This window comes from Camelus ferus, chromosome 25 (assembly GCF_009834535.1).
Source record: "Camelus ferus isolate YT-003-E chromosome 25, BCGSAC_Cfer_1.0, whole genome shotgun sequence".
Classification (NCBI taxonomy): Eukaryota; Metazoa; Chordata; class Mammalia; order Artiodactyla; family Camelidae; genus Camelus; species Camelus ferus.
Window position 1 is genome coordinate 34,738,951 of NC_045720.1, and position 23,073 is coordinate 34,762,023.

The following is a 23,073-nucleotide window of genomic DNA, read 5'->3' on the forward strand; positions in this document are numbered from 1 at the left end:
TTTTTTTTTTTTTTTTAACAAAAAAGTCTTACTTTTCAACCTCGCTGATTGCACCTTTTTCTCGACAACCCTGGAAAGGCTGCTTGTTGGAGGGTTCACTGGGCCGGACGTTCAGAGCTGGCAGCGCTCCCCACCCCTCCTCCGCCTCACCAAACCCTTCTGCGCGCTCCGTCACCCGGAGGCCGCCGTGGCGCTGGAACGAGGTAGAACGACGCGGTTTGGACCTCTGGAGATCCCGTAGTCCGCTCCTCTTCTCCCCCCGCCCCTCCCGGCGCTCAGAGGGCGCCCTCCGCCGCGCTGGAGAAGGCTGATCCGGCGACTTCCGGTAGCGCGACGCGTCGGGATAGGCCCAGATTTGCGGCGCCAGCGCTCTGGTCACAGGAAGTACCTCCAACTCTCCCTCTCTTGAGCCGCTGTCGCCGAGGTTGGAGGGCTGCCCCGGAAGTCCTCCCCCTTCCCCCTCCCGCGGCAAACATGGCGGTGGACTCGGCGATGGAGCTGCTATTTTTAGACACTTTTAAACACCCGAGCGCTGAGGTAAGACTTCGCGACGTGATTCCGACCCTGCTTGTCGACTTGGAGACCCTTACAAAAGGGCATTAGGTGTGGCTGGACTTTTTCTTCTGTCGATTGCCGCTGTGATTCCTCACACACACACCCCCTCCCCCAAGCTTGGGTGTGGGCGCCGCGTCTGAAGGAGGCCAGCGGTAGCCCCCCTCTTCCCTGCTTACCTCAGGCCTCTTTCCCTTCTTTGGTTGAGTCAGCTGCTCTACGTGCTTTGCTCCCCCCCACCCCAACCCTCCCCAGTCCGCTTTGGACCCTGAAACGGACCGTGGTTCTCAGGTTTACCGCGGGTGGTGTTTTGGAAAAGGTCTTGGATAGTTTGTGTTTGACAGTAGTGCTGGTGACTGAGCAGGTCACGCTGGTTTCGTGGTTCCTAAATCCCTTCTCCTAGGTCCCTTTTCTAACGGGAGTTATGCTTCCAGATGTGACCCTCATTCAGTTTAGGACTGCAGCATTCTCCAGTTTATCTCGAAACTTTAGTCTCTTGGAAAAATTTTATACTTTAGGACAAGAAATACACGGAACGTTTTGCGTGGAGAATACTTGTGAAGAGAATTGAGAGAATGGTAGTCAAACTGTAAAGCACAATTGTGTTGCGGTTTTGAAGGGCGAGAGTGGAGTGTGTACAGTAATCATTCTACATTAACTTGAGCACTCCGAATGTATGATTGGCTCTGGGATTTGTAAATTGAATAGCTGTTAGCGAAAGGTTCCCGAAAGCTAGCCAAAAACGAACCTTAATGGAGTCCATAAAGAAGTTTAAAGAAATCCCAGAGCTGTTTCTCTTTCAGTGTAAACTTAATCTAGAGAACTTTCCTTTTTTTTTAGTTGAGGTATAGTCAGTTTACAACATTATATTAGTTTCAGGTGTACAATATAGGGATTCACAATTTTTATAGATTATACTCCACTGGAAGTTATTATAAAATATTGGCTATATTCCCCTTGCTGAACAGTATATCTCTGTAACTTATTTACTTTATACATACAGTAGTTTGTACCTCAAGAGAGAACTGTTTTTTCTTCAAGGATAGTGATGGTAGTGGGTAGCAGTTGTACTTTGGTACTTGGTAAAGTAAGAAGTTTGACAGCTTTGGTCTTCTAATGATTTTAACGAATGGTTTATAGGTCTATAAAAATCAAACGTTTGGAAGCTTTAGCATATCTTACTAATAGTGAATTAATTTGTGGTCTCTCATTTTGTGTGGGTCAATTAGCTCTGTTTGTTTAATGACCGTACTTCTCTGACTGTAATTTCAGCTAGACTTTGGAAAACTCACAATGGATACAGGAGTTGAGTAAGAACAAACCTGTCACGTGTACAGAAAGACAACAGTTGAAAAAAAAAGAAAAGCATATGATAAATTAGTTTAGTAGTATTCCAGTTTAGGAAAGTTAGCATTCATTTACTTACCATATACTTACTAGTATTTCTTAATTCATTCTTAAGCAGACATTAAGAATCAGTACTAACTACCTTTTTCTGGCAATGATTGGGGAAGGCTTAGTAGAGATCACATTTGAACTGGGTCTTGAAGGAGGAGTAGGGTTTTTCGGAGGATATGGAATGTTGAGATGTTTGTTCTCAAGGAGTTTATAACTAAGTATTAGAGATAATTTTTAAAAAGGCTGTATGATTTCAGAGGGGGGACAGATTACTTTTCATTTGGGAGTATCAGGGAAGACTTCATCAAAAGCAGTTGGTACATGAACTTGATCTTTGGTGGAAGAGGATATGTTCCACAATTATAGATAGTAAAGGAGGGCACTCTCCTGGAGTAGTCAGTCTGGAAGGGTATGCTGAATTAGTGTGAAGTGGCACCTGATGGGCAGTTCCAAGCCTGATCACAGAGTTCCTTGAATGCTCAGTAAAGGAGCATGGGCTTTATTTTCTAAGAAATAAGTAGTTTATGAGCAGGCAAATTATATGATTAGTAAAATACATTGGGTAGATTTGTACCTAATGTACTGATCAATGTATCAGTAATGCCTAAAATGGTTCAGAAAAATTAGAAGTGGAAAATTGAGAAGAAAAGGTGAGATATACTGAAAGCTTCAGTTAGCAGATGGGCACTAATTATTGTTAGCATTTATTGAATGCTTATTTTGTGCAAGACTCAGTACTTTGGTAATTTAAATACACTATCTCTAATCCTTCCATCAATTTTGAAAGATCATTATCCGCATTTGATAGAAGGAAACTGAGCATGAGAGGTTAGGTGATTTTCCTAAAGTGGCATAGCTGAATTAAGACATACAACACACATTTCCGGCTCTGAAGCTTTGCCATGCTGTGTCTCAGTGGGACTAAGGAGGAGGGAATAGGTATAAGATAGACACTGGTTATAGAATTGACAGGATGGCAACTGATTGTGTAAGAGTAGTTAAAAATGATAAAAGTCCACTTACAGAGACTAGAGAACTGGTGGGGCCATTATTAGTCATAAAGTCGAAGTGGGTTTGAAGTGAATTTGATGGAAACAAGATATTTTAGCTTTTGATTTGTTTAGTTGTACGCCAGATAGATTTGCACAATAGAAAGTTGTGAATCTATTTAACAATTATTTATGAAAAAAACTTTTGAAGATGAGGTATAGCTCTAGGAGGGGCAATGCAAGTAGCAAAACAAAAATCTAAAACTTACTGCCCATGCTCTCAAAGGAATTTGTAATCTGGCAGGGAAGACAGGCATTTATTATTCTTGTTTCACAAAGGAAATACGTAAAGGGGTTAAATATGTAAAGGGGTTTGGGTAGTGGTAAATGAATTACAAATTGTATTGTGGTTTGTATGCCACTTTTTTTGAGAATAAAAATGTTATTTTAGTAAATTTTGATTTCATTATAGAAAAATTAGAAGATACAGAAAAACATAGGCTTTCGTAGTTCCACCTTTCTTAGTCCCATCTGTCATTAACAACTTTCTTTAATTTTTCCCAAATCCTCTAGTAGATACATATATGCTTAAGTGTATACACCCATCACCATATTAAGGTACTGATAACTGTAATGTGGTTATGTAATGTGTTTTGTGGTTTCTTTTCTCACCTAACAATATGTTGTGCATCTTTATAAATGAAGAAATACGCCTACACAGCATTTTAAAAGTATACTTCAAGGGGGGAGGGTATAGCTTAAGTGGTAGAGTGCATGCTTAGTGTGCACGAGGTCCTGGGTTCAATCCCCAGTACCTCTATTGAAAAACCAAATAAATAAACCTAATTACCTTCCCCCTGCAAAAAAAAAAAAAAAAGTATGCTTCATTTTCAAACATTATCTCTTTTTGACTAGATGATACATATATGAGGTACAAATTCAAAAATGTATACAGTAAAAAGTAAATCTTTCTCTTAGCCCTGTCCCTAAGTCATCCTGTTTTCTTCCCAAGATATTCTGTATAATATTTTTATTTGTTGTGTAATATTTCTTTAAGTGGCAATGCTATTTATATATTAAATTCTCATACATTTAGGCTTCTGACTTTTTACAGTGATGTGATATTCTTGAAGGTAAATTATTTTATACATCTTTAATTAGTTCTTTATTACTTTCCAGAGTAGAATTGGTAGCTTAAAATATAGTCTTAAGAAGGTGACTGATGTTACAAAGTTCAACTCCGTTTTAGAGTTTAGGAAGCCAGTTTGGAACTCCTGTGAGAACAGCCAGTTTGGAACTCGTGTGAAAACAGTAATGGAAGAGGTAGGAATAGATAACATAGCCTTAGTTTACCCTTAGGAGGCTGTACAGGGAGAAGAGAAGATAGTTGCAGGAATAGGAGAGTAAGGAGGGAGAGACAGCTATACTGTTACCTTTAAAAACACAATGACTCCTTAGATAAATGTGGCTGAGTTGTGGAATCTGACCAGTCTATTCACTTTCCTGTTACCTCTCTAATCATAAACCTTCCATGATTTCCTCTTGTCAACCTGTCTTCCTAGGTTGATGTACTCCTCTAGATATTTTAAGCCCCTACTTCACTGTAATATTTTTAACTTTGAAAATACAATTCAGTCAACTTTTTTAAAATTCTTTCATTCATTAAATGAATATGCTAGGCACTGTGACTGTAACAGTAAAGTGAGACTTGGTTCTTGTCTTGAAATGCCACTCTAACAAGGGAGATAAAAGGCGATTACAGTTTTGATAAGAGGTTTTGGATACACAAGGAGAGGCACTTATCTAGACTTGATCTGGCTCAGCTTTTAAGAGAAAGTTGACATCTGAAAGGAGTTGGGACAGAGGAGTGTGGGAGGTTTCTAAGCAGGGGCAATAGCATGAATGAGGGCATAAAGGTGAGAAAAAGCAGGGTATGTTGGGGCTGTAAATTTGGAGTGATAAGAAGAGGCCATACTTGTTTATAAGACTAAGGAATTTGGCCGAGTGTCTAGAACTAGAGGAGTGACAGCAGAAATGGAGGGAAATACACCAATCTGAGAGCTATTTAGAAGTTTAATCAACAGGATTTTATGTTTAGGTGAATGAATGATTCAGGTGAGAAAGAATGAGAAAGAATCCAAGGATGATAATTGTCTGGATGGTGGTGCCATCACTAACATAAGTCAGTTAAGTTTTGGACTTGTTCAGTTTGTGGTGCCAGAGGGACATTGATGTGGAGATGTCCAGTTGACAGTGGATATAGTTGGCTATAGCCCGAGCTCAGGAGAGAGGCCCTAGATGGAGATACAGATTTGAAGTTGACTTCTGGCAGTGGATGAAAATCTACTTCCTGCAATACTCTTGACTGTGCTTAGCTACTCTGCCCTACTTCCCTCGTACATTTTGCCCTCTAGTCTTGGTGAACTATGCTTGCAATTTCTTGAACCTTCCAAGTTTTTGTTTGCATTCCTTTTGTGCATGCTTCTCCCTTTACCTAGAAAGCCCTTTCTCCCTCTGTTCACTGATTCTTTCGGGAAACCTTCCCTGACACTCTTCTTTTTCCCCAACAAATGTTTGCCCACAATCTGATTTAGGTAAGTGCCCCTTCGAAGTTTCAGTTTCCTGTGTGAGTCTGTATCATAGCAGTCTATGTATTTGTCTGCCATCAACAGTAGATTGCATCTTAATGGTAGAGATTGCATCTTGATTTGAACTGATATGATGCTAGTTATAATCTTTATTTCATGTGAATGTTTATACATGTGGGTTTTGATTACAAGGTACTGCCCCAGAAGCCCTACTATGCTTTATTTGTATCATACTAGCTTTTTAAACATCTGAAAAGTCAGGATTCTGAAAGCATCTGGTTCCAGGGGTTTCCAGTAAAGGATTGTAGGTCCTTATTGGCCTAAGCAAAACATCAGAAGGGAGGCAGATGCAGAAAATGTTGTTATACAAATGGAGAGATTTAACTAAGTACATTTTATCATCAGCTATTTTTAAGAGTGATTTTTACAGCATTGACAGCATTGTAAATAATGTAGTAGCACTGTTTAATGATATGACGGTTATTTTAAGATTATTAATGACATTCTGAATGAAACAAATTGAAGATTAATAAATTTTGAATAGACAAAGTGTTTTGCTTACAGTATATATTCCTCTCTCCTCTTTTCTTAAAGCAAAGTTCTCATATAGATGTGGTTCGTTTTCCATGTGTGGTTTATATCAATGAAGTCCGAGTCATACCCCCAGGAGTAAGAGCCCACAGCAGCTTACCTGACAATAGAGCATATGGGTAAGTCAATTTTCTTTTCTAAAAGTATTTTTGAAAAAAGATGTTCCTAGAAACATAACTCTTAAATGCAAAAGTTTTAAGTATTATTTTGTAAGTTAAAAAAAAGAAACCTAAAACTTTATTCAGTTATGGTTATGTTGCATTGTGACTGACTTTAGGTTTTCTGTATAATCTATATATTATTATAAGCTTGAAAAGAGTAATTATTTGACCTAAGTCCTAGATTAAATTTTTCTTTCTTCATTTCTTTTTTTTTTAATTGGTGGAAATAGGTTTATATTTTTCCAAAATGTTCAAGGGTGGCACAGTTTAGTAGATGAAGTATTTTTAACCTGACGTTTTCCTTGAAGATAAATGAGTCTGAATATTTAGAAATATATCTTTTATTATATAACTACATTTTTCATTATATTATTTTATAGTTGGTTTTCATGACTAATCGGTGATCTTCTTAGCCTGATACCTGTGTCTTTTCATGAATACGTAGCTTCACATTAGCCATTAGTTGTACTTAGAAGTAGTTACTTGATGCTTTCTCTTTCTTAGGCTCTGTGGGAAATAAACCAAATGTAAGACATGGTTCCTGATGTGAAGTTGTTGATAACTTTGACAACTAATATAAAATAGAGGAATTTGATCTTTGTCATAACATGAATAATCATCTTCTGATTTTAATTACATGAATTGGAGATAAAAACTAAATTTTGGGTGTAGAAACATGAGTATATATAATAAGATAGCTGTGTGAGTTTTAGCTTATAGTCTAGGGTATTAATCTATGTATCAGTGCCACATTTCATGTGCATACTGCGATGGCTCAATTTCTATTACATGAAAGAGTTAAACCAGCTATATAGTGGTGACTGTTACAGGGCAGATTCATGGGGCTCATTTCTTCATAATTGTGAAAGGTAGTTGGTTATTTGTAGAGGTAGATATAAAATCTTCAAATGTTTTCAGGTCACTCAAAAGCAAAACAAATACAACACAAAGCAATAAGAATGATTAATGCATGTAATGACAGATCATTATAATTGACCTAATCTCTTTTTTTTGCCACGCTTAAGGAAATAAAAATTCCTGTTTTCCTGTAATGTCTTTCTGCTTTTCCTGTGTGTATAGAACGGGGAAAATGGAGTAATGACAGTGTGTCCAGCAGCCTTCTCTAATTGTACTGCTTTTGGTCAGGGAAGGTTTATTAGTTATCTGTTGCTATATGACAAATTACAGCAAGTTTAGCAGCCTAATCCAATGCTATTTCTGAAGGTCAGGATTCTGGGAGCTGCTTGATTGGCTTGAGTCCCCTCATGAGGATGTAACCAAGATTTAGGCCCTGGGCTGCAGTCTCAGAGGATTTGGCTGAGCCTGGCAGATTTTAGGATCTCACTCACATGACTGTTGACAGGAGACTTTAGTTCTTTGCCAGGAGATCCTCTCTACGGGGATGCTTATATCACAGTGTGGACTCCTCCAGGGTGAATGATCTGAGAGAGAGAAGAAGGAATACGCGAGAAGGAAGCCACAGTCATTGTATTTTATAACCTACTATCAGAAGTGACGTAGTGTGGATTTTACTGTTTTCTGTTGGTTACATATTCTACTAATCAGTGTGGTAGGGAATTACACAGGGGCATGAATATCAGGAAGGCAGGGATTTGGGGGGCCACTTTGGAGGCTGGCTACCACAGCAGCCAGAATGGATCTCTGTCATTAGCTGCAGTGGGTAAGAGTATTTGTTACATTTCCCCTCTTCTTATCTCTCTCCTTTTTCTTAGCTGGGGATTAATGATGTTTTGATAATTCCAAATATGAAATTACCACAAACAACTTTGTATACAGTATGTTATAGAACAGTAAAATAAAGTATTGATTCAGTAATACAAATGTAAGATGTTGGGAAGCCTGAAATCTCAAGATTGAAATGTTAGAGATCAAATGGTATTTGTGTAGCACACTTTATGGTAGTGTTTTTTTTCTCATAAAATTCAGAGCTGTATAAGGTAGTTGAAGTCCCTATAATCCCTCCATTCTCAGAGAATCTTAACATTTGATGCACTGTGTTTTAAAATTTATATGGTGTGTGTGTTTGTATATGTATTTTATTATTTTTTTGTAGATGGTATCTTATGTGAGGTTAGATTTTGGAGTCAGCAAGTTTTAAGATGAGAGACTAGTGCAGTCAAATTACCATTGATTCTTTAAATCGCTTTCACTGACTGGGACCTGAGTCGTTGGTGCCTCCAGAGGCAATATTTTGCATTTCAGCCCCTTTTCCTTTCCTTGAGATATTGGAGGCTAGGGTCTGGTTTGAAGAGGAAGGATAAGAGACTAAGAGTTGTTGAGCACATACAGTTGAATTTGGGTAAGGTAAATGTATGATGCTGCTCTGAGCCCACTGTATACTATTCTGTGTATTCCTTTATTTCATTTAACATTATATCAGAGTACTTTACATCATTTAATTTTATTTGAAAATATGATTTCTAATGACTATAATCTAACGAATGACTGTATTCTCATGTATTTGGCTAGTTCTTAATATGGGGACCATTAGATGGTTTTTAGTTTTCAGATTATTAGTAAAATGAACATTCTCTTGAAAAAAAATCTTTGTTTGCATATCAGTGTTTCCATTGAAGCACTTTCTGGGGAAGAGTATTTCTGGGTCCAGTGGTGTGAACATTTTCTTAGTCTCCTGAATTTTATTGCTATATTGTCTTTCAGAATTGATTTCACCTGTTTGTACTTCTACCAAAAGTGCAGAAGGGTATCTCTTTGATAGTGATTATACTTTCAGATTTAGTGATTACACTTTTTACCATTTGGATTTTTTGTAAATAAACAACAAAGCAGGGCTGAGCCAAGATGGTGGAGTAGAGACTCACAGCTTGCCCTCTCCCATAAATACACCAAGAATTTCATCTACAAACCCATTGAATCACACAGAACACCTACTGAACTCTGGCAGAGTATCTCTTGTTTTGAAATACAGGAGGATTCTCACAAAATCTGATAAACAAAAAGTTTATACTGTATAACACAGGGAACTATATTTAATATCTTGTAACTTCTGGTGAAAAAGAGTATGAAAGTGAATATATGTATATTCCTACATGACTGAAGTATTGTGCTGTACGCCAGAAATTGACACATTGAAAGCTGACTATACTTCAATAAAAATATATTAAAAAAAAAAAAAAACAGCAAAGCATGCATTGTTAAAAATCAAGATTTTAATTGAGCCTCAGGAATTTCAGCCAAGTGTGAGACGTGTATTAGGTGTAGCCAGGTTTCATTCTAATTCATTCAACTTACATAGGCTTTAATCTTGACTATATAAATCTTTAGGAAAAATCAAAATATTCATGTAAATTATTGATAAACAAATTTCAATTTAGAGTTTAAGTTACAATTTAGGGCTCTGATGCCTAAATTATTATTATAGTCTTAATGTGGATTAAGTTGAAATCAAATTGTAATTATATTTAAATTTGCCATTAAAATACATTAAAATTTTAAAACATCTATGAATTTTAAAATGGTCCAAGTAGCAAGTGAAAGATACTTGATGATTAAAAATTTTTCAGTAATACTCAAAGTGAATAGTTGACTTGAGAATTGGATATGAATAAAATCACAGCAAATATTATAGTTGATTCTGTTTTTGTTATTTAAATCTTAGGAATATTGTAGCTGAATTCTAAAATTGCTCTTAAATTTGTACATACTTTGTTTTTCATTTTAATTTAGGAACTGATTATTGCAAAAGCTGACGTTTGAACTTTGTTTCATTTTGCAGGGAGACATCACCGCACACATTTCAGTTAGACTTATTCTTTAACAATGTAAGCAAACCAAGTGCCCCAGTTTTCGATAGGTTGGGAAGGTATGTACCTACTAGGTTATTTTACCAGAAACTCATGAGTTAGTAAGCAAAACCTTTTTATTCTTTAAGTAGAAAAAAAGGATATGTATGGTGGTAGACCTAAGAACTCAGGGTTTAATATTATCCATTGACAGTACTAAAGAAATGTCAAGTTCCTAAGAAGATGTTGAGTTTATTTACAAAATAAAAATTTAAATGTGTGAAACATTAGTCATCTTTTGTTTGCTTTTTGTTGGTGTATGCATTTCTTATACATGTAACATGATTTGATAATCTTCTAATTTGGAAGATTACTTTTTGATTCTTAAAAAAACCTGTATAAACATGTTGAGATTTTGTCTGTTTTTTTTACATCACATTACTTATAATTTAAAATTCCATAGTCACATTTTTGTAAAATGAGAATTTTGTTAATACATATCCATTTTGAATTATTTAATACATACTAGGTATTATTAAAACTAGTTGTTGTGATATCTGCAACATAATTAAAACCATAATTAAATGGGTTTACTCATTTGTAACATAAAAACTCATTTATAAAATAAAAAAATTTTAAAGACAGCTTAAAAATGGAAATTTTTCTGTCCCTGTCAGGAATTAAGTTTTTTAGGCTTTTCTTATTCTTTTATTTATTATTCACACATTTATTATTAAATTATATTGATAATCTAACCTTTTTTTAAAATGAGGGGAACCTAGATAATCCTAAGCAGCTAAGAGTATAGAATGTTTTTATTATGTGTGTACCTACCTAATAAAAAAAGATGCTTTTTAAAAATTTTGGTCTCAGTATACATTTCCGGTTTTTTTTTTGAAGACTGTAACACTCTGGTTCTCTGCTCTGGTTGGACATTGGTATTACCTGGGGTGCTTTTAAAAAATTATTGATACCCACACTCACCCCAAAGCAATTAAACCAGAATCTCGGGGGTTTGTTTTATACCTTTTTTGATACCGTTTTGTGGGGAGTAAATTAAACCCAAACTTTGTAGTTTATTAAAACAAAATCTAGATTTGATTAAAGTATATGAATCTAGAAAAACTTCATGAACTGTTCAGTGTTTGAGCCTGTATATTTATTCCTGTTCTTTTGGCAGCTTGGAATATGATGAGAATACGTCTATCATCTTTAGACCCAACTCAAAGGTAATTGTGAAAGTCAGTTTTCAACTTGTTACTACTGTTATTTTCACCTCCATTCAGAGTTTTTGATCCAAATAAACCAGTGATGTTGAATGTCACCTTACTTGGTTCTGGTTCTGCAGAATATCATCATTTCTTGTCTGATTCCTCTTGTATTCCAGAAGCTATCTGAAAATGGAGCAAAGACATTGTAATGCTATTCTCTAGCTATAGAGCTCTTTCTTCTCCCATTATATTTTATACTTGGGTCAGGAAGAAGCTGGCATCTGTGTTTTTCCTTCTTTCATTTAGTTGAGCGAGTTCAGAAGATGACAGGCAGGTAAATTATTAGACACCATTGTACCTTAATTAAAATTTTTTAAAAAATACATATTTCATATTTTTTCCTTGCATATCAAAAGTGTGCCTTTTTTCTTGATATGCCAAATACCATTCTAAAAGCATCTAAAAGATCTGAATCATGTAAAATCCAGAATCCAAAAATAATTCTGAATTTAGTGTGGGGTTACCCAGCCTGCTGTTTGTTTTTGGGGGTTGGGTATTTAATACTCTGCACCTTGTTTAGACTAAAGCTTTATCTTCCTTTCAGTGGTATTTGTGTTTATAGTCTGTCCATCCGTGAGCATAGTCTTTGAGCCTTTCTTCTGGCCTCCAGTTTCCCTTTGCTAGAGTTTGCTAAGGTTAACAAAGAGAATGATAATTTCTTTGTCTAGAAGGGGTCTCATTACCACTTACTATTTCATCTTTACCCAACATTGTAGAGTGGGAGGAGAACTCAGAAGTCAGGGGCTTTGGCTTCTAGTTCAGGTTCTTTTACTGACACTCTCATTTTCTTATCTGTTGCTAATATTTGCTCTACTTCTCAGTTATTGTGAAGGTAGAGTGATTAATGTAGTTTAGCTCTGAAAAACATGAAGTTATTTTATTTTATAAGGAAATACTGAGAGTAACGGCATTGGTAGTCTTTGATCTTTTTAGGATAAAATTTCTTTGCAAAAACAATTTGTTTAATGCTTCTGGTTACCCTTACTTTTTAAAGTGCAATGTGGGTATATAAAATAAACCTGCATGTATGAATTGGGTATGTAAAGAGAATGCTGTATAATTTTATGGACTTTATAATTCTTGCAACTGGGCACAATTTGTACTTTTGTGTACCTCCATGACCCCTGTAAATGTTTGGGTTTAATTTATTAATTGACATTAACTCACTCTTAATTTCATTTTTGTTTGTCTTCTCTTGGTTGGGAATCTGGTTATGGTTTTTGAATAGGATTGACATAAAGTCTAGAGAGGTGTAGTTTTGAGACAGTTTTAGATATGGTAACTCTGGAGGGCCATATAAAAGTTGTACCCTGGGTAAGTCTCCAAATATTGACCTTTGCATTTTCAGCACACTTTTTTAAAGATTTTAGTTGAACCACAAAGTAATTTGATATCAGTTTATTTCTGTCATATTAAAACATTAATTTCAAAGATACCTCTCCCTCTTCCCCCTCAAAAATCAGGTGAATACTGATGGTTTGGTGCTAAGAGGCTGGTACAATTGTCTGACACTGGCAATATATGGATCAGTGGATAGAGTGATAAGTCATGACAGAGACTCTCCACCACCTCCACCTCCACCTCCACCACCTCCCCAGCCACAGCCAAGTTTGAAAAGGAATCCAAAACATGGTGAGAATTTTAATTTGCTTTTATCAGTGACATTTATGTTATAGTGGGAAAGTTAACTCAAAGAGCCCTTCTACCTTTTGAACCTTGTTTAAGAGTTGACAAGGTGTCTGTCAGTCTCCCATTCTTTCCTACAAGAGTTTGTTTTTTTTTTTTAACAATTTTTATTGATTTATAATCATAAGAATTTCTTTTTATGTTGAAGTGGTTACATTTTTTCTTCCTCTACATTCCTAGAATGCTTTTTTAATTGACCTTGGGTTTTTTTTTTCATTTCAAATATGTAAATGATAATATAATTGATGGTTTTTCATGGTTTACTATGAAGATTATCTCTAAAAGAACTGACGAATAGGCAATAAATTTGGTATGTGTATTTGGAATACTCATGTTAATGGAATTTGTTTTTTTCAAGAGTGCATTTCAGATTTGCTTAGATGTCTAAATCTTAGCTAAGGCAGATTTTCCCATTTTTGATAATCTTTTGCTCATTAACTTGAGGCAAGATAAGTAAGACCTCTAATAAACTTCAGTGACTTTTCTTCTCTAAAGCAGGCAGCTGGGCTTATGTTTCCCAGGGTTTCTTTTCCTCACTCCAGTTTACTCATTGTAAGCTGTTGAATTAAGGAGATTTGGGAAGAAATTTTGAAATCATAAGTGAGGTCATAGGGAAAAATATTTTGCTTTACATTTAGTATTTTTTGAGCACAAATAAAATGACCATTGTTTTTCTTAATCCTTATGTAATAGTGTGGTGTGAACTCTGTCTCTTATGGTGGTCACACACTGTGTTTTAATCTTTTTTCTTATATCTTACCTGCTAAGCTAAGCACAGTTAATTTTTCACTTTTCTTTTAATCCTTCGTTCTTCTGTGCTCACTTTTTTTTTTTTTTTTTTTTTTTTTTTTACCAGACTATGAGCTCCTTGTGGGCAGAGAAGTATATTTTCTCCCATTCTATTTTCATTTTGTATCTTCGGTCTTTTTTATAAAATTTATTTAAACAAAACAGAAACGTTCATCCCTTTCACTTACCGTCCCAACCCCCACTTCTGGCAACCGCCAGTCTCTTTTCTGTGTTCATGAGCTTGTTTTTTTATGTTTTTTGCAAACTTATTTTTTTAGATTGCACATGTAAGAGAGATCATATGGAATTTGACTTTCTCTGTCTGACTTATTTCATATAGCATAATGTGCTTGAGGTCTATCCTTGAGGTCCATGTCGCAAATGGGAAGATTTCTTTCTTTTTTCTTTTTTTTTTAACATTTTTTATTGATTTATGATTTGTTTCTTTTTAATGGCCGAATAATATTCCATTGTAGGTACGTGTATATACACACATGTGTGCTTGCATACGTACTCATTCTCTTCATTCATCCACTGATGCACATTTAGGTTGTTTCCATATCTTGTCTACTGTAAATAGCGCTGCAGTGAACATGGGGGTGCATACAGCTTTTCAAATTAATGGTTTCATTTTCTTTGGTTAAATACTCAGAAGTAGAATTGCTGGATCATTATAGTAGTTCTACTTTTAGTATTTTGAGGAACCTCCATACTGTTTTTCATAGTGGCTGCACCAATTTACATTCCCATCAATAGTACATAAGGGTTTCCTTTTCACTACATTCTTGCCAACAGTTATTATTTCTAGTTTTTTGGTAATAGCCATTCTGACAAGTATGAGGTGATAATCTCATGATGGTTTTGATTTGAGTTTCCATGAATATTAATGATGTAGACCATCTTTTCATGTACCTGTTGTCATCTGTATGTATGATTTGGAAAAAATGTCTATGCAAATCTTCTGCCCATTTTTTAATAGGGTGGTTTGTCTTTTTTAATGTTGAGTTATATGATTTCTTTAAATATTTCAGATATTAGCCCTTTATCAGATATATGATTTGCAAATATTTTCTCCCATTCTTTAGGTTACTTTTTCATTTTGTTGGTGTTATCCTTCACTGTGCAGAAACTTTTTAGTTTGATATAGTCCTACTTGTTTATTTTTGCTTTTGTTGACTTTGGTGTCAGATTAAAAAACCACCAAGACCTATGTCAAAGACGTACTGCCTATGTTTTTTTCTAGGAGTTTTGTGTTTGCAGGCCTTACATTGAAGTCTTTAATGCATTTTGAGTTAATTTTTGTGTATGGTGTAAGATAGTGGACCACTTTCATTCTTTTGCATGTGTCTGTCCATTTTTCCCAACACTATTTATTGAAGAGACTGTCTTTTCCCCATGGTATATTCTAGGCTCCTTTAGTTGTAAATTAATTAAGCGTATATGCATGGATTATTTCTGGGCTCTGTTCTGCTCCATTGATCTTTGTGTCTCTTTTTATGCCGATATCATACTGACTGTAGTACATTTGAAATCAGAATGTGATACCTCCAGCTTTATTTCTTCATTATCAAGGTTGCTTTTGGCTCTTTAGAGTCTTCCATGCAAATTTTAGGATTATTTGTTCAGTTTCTGTGAAAAATGCCATTAGAATTTTGATAGGGGTTACATTGAATCTGTATATTGCTTTGTGTAGTATGGACCTTTTAACAATATTCTTCCAATTCATGGGAACAGAATATCTTTCCATTTACTTTTGTCTTCTTCAGTCTCTTTCATAAGTGTCTTGTAGTTTTCAATATACATGTCTTTCACATTCTTGGTTAAATTTATTCCTAGGTATTTTATTCTTTTGATACAGTTGTAAATGGGATTGCTTTCTTAATTTCTCTTTCTGATGGTTCCTTACTAGTGTATAGAAATGCAACAGATTTTTGTGTTCATTTTGTATCCTGCAAATTTACTGAATTTGTTTATTAGTTCTAATAGGCTTTTGATGGAGTCCTTAGGGTTTTCTATGTATAATACAGACTTCCCGTGCTATCTGAAAGTGGAGTGTTCCTGTGAAACCTTTTGTAAGCCAAAATGATATAAAGCAAAGAAACAATTACCTTAGGACACATCTCACTAATTGATGCACAGAATAAATTGAGATACAGCACGGATGCTCACAGACATAGTTTAAAACTATGGTGGCTTGATGCTGAGATGCTTATTGGAGTTGCTGGGGCAGTACCACTCTTACTCCTCAGAGTTATGCCACCTCTGTAACACCTCACTGCAGAATGAATGCTTAACATGTGTTTTTTGCTTTTCACTTTATTTATTTATTTATTTTTTTGTAAAAGTGAAAATCCTCTTTGGATTTCTTTTGATTAGTGAAAACAGGTACTAATGTAGGTCTTTTATAAAAGTGAAGTGGCATAAAGTGAACTTTTGAAAAAAAGTATACCTGTATTTTATCTGCTAAAAATGACAATTTTACTACCTTCCTTTCCTATTTGGATGCCTTTTATTTCTTTTGCTTGCCTAATTGCTCTGGCTAGGGTTTCCAACACTGTATTGAATAAAAGTGGCAAAAGTGGATATCTTTGTCTTGTTCTTGATCTTAGAGGAAAAGCTTTCTGCTTTTCACTGTTGAGAATGGTGTTAGCTACGGGCTTGTCATATATGGCCTTTATTATGGTTAGGTATGTTCCCTCTATATCCACTTTGTTGAGAGTGTTTATCATAAATGGATGTTGAATTTTGTCAAATGATTTTTCTGCATCTATTGAGATGAACATGATTTTTATTCTTAGTTTCGTTAGTGTGTTTTATCACATTGACTTTTTGCAGATGGTGAACCACCTTTGCATCCCTGGAATAAATCCCACTTGATCATGGCGTTTGATCCTTTTAATGTATTACAGAACTTGGCTTGCTAATGTTTTGTTGAGGATTTTTGCATCTATGTTCATCAGGGATATTGGCCTGTAATTTTCTTTTCTTGAGGCATCCTTGTCTAGTTTTGGTGTTAGGGTAATGCTGGCCTTGTAAATAAGTTTGGAAGACTTTGAGAAGGATTGGTATGTATTCTTTTTTGGACGTTTGGTAGAATTCACCAGTAAAGCCATATGGCCCTAGACTTTTGTTTCTTAGGAGATTTTTGATTACTTAGTCTACTTGCAGTGATTAGTTTGTTCAGATATTCTGTTTAATCATGATTCATTCTTGGTAGGTTGGGTTTTTAGGGATGTATCCATTTCTTCTAGGTTGTCTAATTTGTTGGTGTATGATTGTTCATAGTAGCTTCTTATGATCCTTTGTATTTCAGTGGTATCAGTTGTAGTGTCTCCTCTTTCATTTCTGATTTTGTTTATTTGAGTCTTCTTTTCCCTGATGAGTCTAGCTAAAGGTTTGTGTATTTATCTTTTCTAAGCTTTTAGTTTAATTGATCTTTTCTGTTGTCTCTAGTCTTATTACAGTGCCGCCAAAATTTTGTTAAATTTACTGACTTATTTTAAAATTGACATTTAAGCTCATGTATTGCATATGTATGTATGTATGTATATATGTTTTGAACTTTTAATTTTGAAATAATTAGAGGTTTATAAGAGGCTCAAAGAAATGTATAGGGAAGTCCTATGCTTCCTCCAGTTTTAACACCTTTTAAAACTCTAGTACAATATCAAAACAAGAAAATTGCCATTGTTGCAGCCTGTAGAGCTTGTTCCGATCTTCACCAGTTGTGCATGCACTCGTGTGTGTGTGTGTGTGTGTGTGTGTGTGTGTGTGTGTAGAGCTCTTTGTGATTTTATGTCATGTCTAGCTTTGCATGACCGCCATCATAATTAAGATACTTGATTATACCATCACAGGATTCTCTGGTGTTACCCCTTTATAGCCGCATCCATCCCACCTATCCCTAACTTTGGGCAATCACTAATCTGTTCTCTGTCTCTGTAATTATATGATTTCATGAATGTTGCAAAAATGGAATCATGAGGTTGGGATGTTTTTGAGATCGGCTTTTTTCATTCAGCATAATTTCTTTGAAATTTAGCCACTTTTTATGTGCATCAGCAGCTCCTTCTTTATTGTTGCTGAGTAGTATTACATAGTATGGATGTGTCATAATATATTTAACTGTTCAGCCATTGAACAGGGGAGTTTCCAGTTTTTGAGTATTGCAAATAAAGCTGTTACGAGTATTCATGTTCATCTTCCTGTAGAAAAATAATGGGATAATGCCCAAGAGTTATATGTATTATATTTTGGTTTATAAGAAGTCAGAAATTATAACTTTCCCAATTTAAATTAATTAGCGAAATTTCTGTTAGATGTCAGGAAGGAAAAAGTTAATAAATTCTGAAGGTGAAAAATGCCATATTACATCATTTATATGAGGAATCTAAAAAATAATAATAATAAGGACACAAATGAACTAATTATTATTTTGACTTCTTGAATATGTGTAAGCACATTTGACTGTCCTTTATGATTGGATTACTACATTCTGTTGATTCTTATTTTGTAGTTGGCTTTATTCCTTTGATAACTATGTAAATTTAAAAAGCTAAAGATCTAATTTGTTCTTAGAAACAATAATTAGTACATATATGTAAACTAAAAAAAAAGTGAAGTATGCTGTATATATGTATTTACATATGATATAATGTGTATGTGCAGTCGAACTGCAATAATTCTACCTAATAAAACTGAAAAGGAGAAAAAAATTCTGAAGATGAAAACTCAAATGATGAATAGCATTTCGTTTTTTATTTTTTAAATTTTATTTTACTATACTTTTATTTCACTGTACTTTATTTCACAGTACTTTAATAATTTGAGAGTTCTTTTTCTGTCTCTAATAAAACTAGCTGATGGGGAGAAAGAAGATCAATTTAATGGAAGCCCTCCAAGACCACAGCCAAGGGGACCAAGAACTCCACCAGGACCCCCTCCACCTGATGACGATGAAGATGATCCCATGCCATTGCCAGGTATAAGTAAAATCAGTGGTAGTTTTTTCCCCCCCTCTTGATTAATGTTAATAGTACTTTTTGATTAAAGAAAAAAAAATTAGATGCTGATAATCAAATCTTGATGAATGTCCCTCACCCTCACCCTGTGTAGTATTTTCTAGTGTTTTTTGGTTGGCAAGTGAACCTGTTAAAAAAAAAAAAATCAGTTAATTCATTTGAAGCAGAAGCAACATTGCCTTGAAAATAAAATGTTAATGTGCTATAGTGGTATGTACAGAATAATACCAGTAAAAATAAGGAATGTGTATTGAAAGAGATAAAAATCTGAATAGTTAATAGCTGAAAAGAAGATGATTATTGTATTAGAATATAAAATAGTATATTTTATTAATTCTCACTATAAAGTTGTGCAGTGTATACTCTTAATATTTTTTTAAAGCAAATAATTCTACCACTTTTTTTTTTTAAGGGTATTTATGAGCTAAATCATCCAAAATGTCTTTAAGTAGTTGCAGTATCTAATCCTTCTGCCTCATATTATTTAAACTGTTAGAATAATCTGTACCTTAAATCTCAATTTTCTAGTGTCTGGTGACAAGGAAGAAGATGCTCCTCATAGAGAAGATTACTTCGAGCCCATTTCTCCTGATCGGAATTCTGTTCCTCAGGAAGGTCAATATTCTGATGAAGGAGAAGTAGAAGAGGAACAGCAAGAAGAAGGAGAAGATGAAGAAGATGATGTGGATGTAGAGGAAGAAGAGGATGAGGATGAGGATGATCGCCATACAGTAGATAGTATCCCTGAGGAGGAAGAGGAAGATGAAGAGGAAGAAGGTGAAGAGGATGAAGAAGGTGAAGGTGGGTTATATTAGCTAGGACTTCCGGGTTTTAAGTGCTGGAAACTAACTTTATGTAGCTTTGAGCAATGCAAAAGAATTTATAGCAGAAATAAATGGCTTTCAAGAAACCCAAGGGTCAGATTGTAGCTGGGCCTTAAGACTTGACTAGAGCAGGGATTTTCATTGCTTTATGTTTCTACTGTATATTCTGTTAATTAATTGTTGTATCTCTTTTCAGCCTACATCTTTAATCTCTCTTTAACCAACCAGCCTAAACTACCTGACTGTATCTCAGATCCATTTCCAATTTTCTGGGAGATTCTCTTTGTCTTCCTGTGGTATCAGCTGCCCCTTGATACCATCAGCTTTGGCCAGGGAAGCAGGGATATGCAGCAAATACATGGTGATTAGGGATTTGGTCTGCTGTCAGAGTAAGGAGTGGTGTTTTAAGCTGATGGAATTCCTAAAGGTGTCTGCCACCTATTTTGGCAGAGTGCCACATTATTCATTATTCAGAAGGTAAAATCTCAAATATACAAAGACATAAGGCAGCATGATGCAATTCTTTAATTAGGCTTTATTTTTCCTTTGAAAGCAAAAAGAGATATTCAAGCTAATTGGCCACTAATTTGTCTAAGAAATGGGATGTAATGTTAAAGCATTTACGTAAAATGACAGATAATTTGCCTTGTTTTTTCTAAGATAGTAAGGGTGAAGTTCATTCTGAATGAGAGTGAGGGCCATTTTAATATCATAGGGGCCCTTTTACAAAATACAAATAATTGAGTTATTGAGTGATAACTTTTTTAGCTTCTCCCGTTCCCAGATGACCACAAACCGCTTTCTAGATTTATTATATTTGACTGGCAAATAGTAGTTAGATTTCAGGCAGACTTTGTTAATCAGAGGACACTTTTGTAGAAAAGATGAGAGAATGAAGCTGGTTAATTTGATTTTTACTAGAAGGCATCTGAGGTTTTTTCCAAAGTCAGGTCTCCATAGGCCCTTTCTTTTCAAATATGAGTGTATTGCTACAGCGAAATTGTTTTGAAAATGTCAGAAGAGGCTGTTATTACACATCTCTGTGTTACCATGGCCAGGTAATAGTAGTGTTAAAAAGTAAAACCAACACATTTTTTTGTCTTTGGTTCTGTTTTATTTGAAAAAGAGGAAAAAGCTGCACATGTCATGATAAGAAAGCTCTTGTTTTGGCAAAGCTGAGCACTTTAAATGAACAAATTTTTTCCATAAAAATGTAATACAGATCTGAGAAGCTGTGTGGCAGGTCATATAGAGAAGTAAAAATTCAGGGAATATGAAATTCATGTTATAAAAAGAACCTAGAATGTTTTCCCTGAAAATATTTGGGCTAGCTTTGCAATTATGGTATTATTTCTTAGTTAACTTAATAATTTTTACCCATCAATTTATTTTTTCCATTTTAAAAATACTCTTTCATGAGGGCAAGTTTAATTTCTTTCTTCATGAGAGAGTTATTTTTCATTACTTTGTGGCATTTCTGATTTTATTTCTGTGAGGAAAAGATCTGTAATAGAATTAGTTGTAAAGCCAAACATATAATAGAAGACTTTGCTAATGAAGTTTTTCTATAATTATTCTATTAGAACTTATAAAATGTTAGTAATTGTTAATAAAATGTAGGGGCAGGAGTTAATTTTGTTGAGGAAATCATTAATTCTTATTTTTGCCATACTATTAAATGAGTTTTTTGAATAACTAGATTTTTTTGCATTTAACAACAATGATGTAACAAATATTATTTGAACTAATTTTCAGGGGATGATGGTTATGAACAAATTTCTAGTGATGAAGATGGAATTGCTGACTTGGAACGTGAAACATTTAAGTATCCGAACTTTGATGTTGAATACACTGCTGAAGACCTAGCTTCAGTTCCTCCTATGACATATGATCCATATGACAGGGAGCTTGTACCACTTTTATACTTCAGCTGTCCATACAAGACTACTTTTGAAATTGAAATCAGTAGAATGAAGGATCAAGGCCCAGATAAAGAAAATTCAGGGGCAATAGAAGCCTCCGTGAAGTTAACTGAACTCTTGGATTTGTATCATGAAGACAGAGGTGCAAAATGGGTAACAGCTTTAGAAGAAATTCCAAGTTTAATAATAAAAGGATTAAGTTATTTGCAATTGAAAAACACAAAACAAGATGCCCTTGGCCAGTTGGTAGACTGGACTATGCAAGCTTTAAATTTACAAGTAGCCCTTCGCCAACCCATTGCCTTAAATGTCCGACAGCTCAAAGCTGGGACCAAATTAGTGTCCTCACTTGCAGAATGTGGGGCTCAAGGAGTCACGGGACTGCTACAAGCAGGAGTGATCAATGGATTATTTGAGCTCCTGTTTGCTGATCATGTCTCATCTTCTCTTAAGTTAAATGCATTTAAAGCTTTGGACAGTGTCATTAGTATGACAGAAGGAATGGAAGCTTTTTTAAGAAGTAGGCAGAGTGAAAAAAGTGGCTATCAGAAACTTCTAGAGCTCATACTTTTAGATCAGACTGTGAGAGTTGTCACTGCTGGTTCAGCTATCCTTCAGAAGTGCCATTTCTATGAAATTTTGTCGGAGATTAAAAGACTTGGTGACCATTTAGCAGAGAAGACTTCATCTGTTCCTAACCACAGTGACCCTGATCATGATACAGATACTGGGCTTGAGAGAACAAACCCAGAATACGAAAATGAGGTAGAGGCTTCAATGGATATGGATCTTTTGGAATCCTCAAATATAAGTGAAGGAGAAATAGAAAAGCTTATTAACCTCCTAGAGGAGGTTTTCCATTTAATGGAAACTGCACCTCATACAATGATCCAACCTCCTGTTAAGTCTTTCCCAACAATGGCACGTATTACTGGACCTCCAGAGAGAGATGATCCGTACCCTGTTCTCTTTAGGTAAGACATTTTTGGGTTTGGGAAATATATTTCACCAATCATTAAAGGCAATTTTTATGTGGTTGATTTTGTTTTTTTATGTATCTGTGGGAATTGCATATCTGTAAGGATACTTGTTATTTCAAAATAGGTAGCAGTGAACCTGAGAAGGGTGTTACTGTGGGTGAGTTATATTTTGTTAAGACTTAAAGTAGTTTTTAATTTTGGGGGGAGGTTAATTAGGTTTATTTATTTATTTTTAGAGGAGGTACTAGGGATTGAACGTAGGACCTTGTGTATGCTAAGCACTTGAGCTGTATCCTTCCCCTCAATACTTAAAGTAGTAGTAGCAACTTCAAAGATAGTAATAATCAACAACAGTGCTTTTATAAGCATGTTGATGAGCACAAATAAATGAGAAGCCACTGAGCGGCTTCTGGGAAGGTGGTACAAGAGGATGGCACAGGAAGGAGAGAGCTTTTGTGTGTCAACTCTTTGTACCCTGTCACTCTAATACACTGTCATTTAAGCTATTGCTTCACTAAATTAATTTTACAGCCCTGG

The 23,073-nt window shown here is 35.1% G+C and overlaps 1 protein-coding gene across 2 annotated transcripts in view; it reads left to right on the forward strand.

Annotated features, from left to right (window-relative positions):
• The first annotated feature begins 348 nt into the window (after nt 1-348).
• Nucleotides 349-23,073, forward strand: part of VIRMA (vir like m6A methyltransferase associated) — a 55,200-nt gene continuing 32,475 nt past the window's right edge. The window contains exons 1-8 of one of the 2 annotated variants that reach the window (XM_014565391.2): nt 349-537; nt 6,122-6,237; nt 10,037-10,123; nt 11,224-11,272; nt 12,778-12,946; nt 18,649-18,771; nt 19,339-19,611; nt 21,390-22,530. In XM_014565391.2, the coding sequence (XP_014420877.1) occupies nt 475-537; nt 6,122-6,237; nt 10,037-10,123; nt 11,224-11,272; nt 12,778-12,946; nt 18,649-18,771; nt 19,339-19,611; nt 21,390-22,530 (2,021 nt within the window). In that variant the 5' untranslated portion in view covers nt 349-474. The remainder of the gene's footprint in view (nt 538-6,121; nt 6,238-10,036; nt 10,124-11,223; nt 11,273-12,777; nt 12,947-18,648; nt 18,772-19,338; nt 19,612-21,389; nt 22,531-23,073) is intronic. The other variant, XM_006191982.3, reaches the window with a different exon arrangement.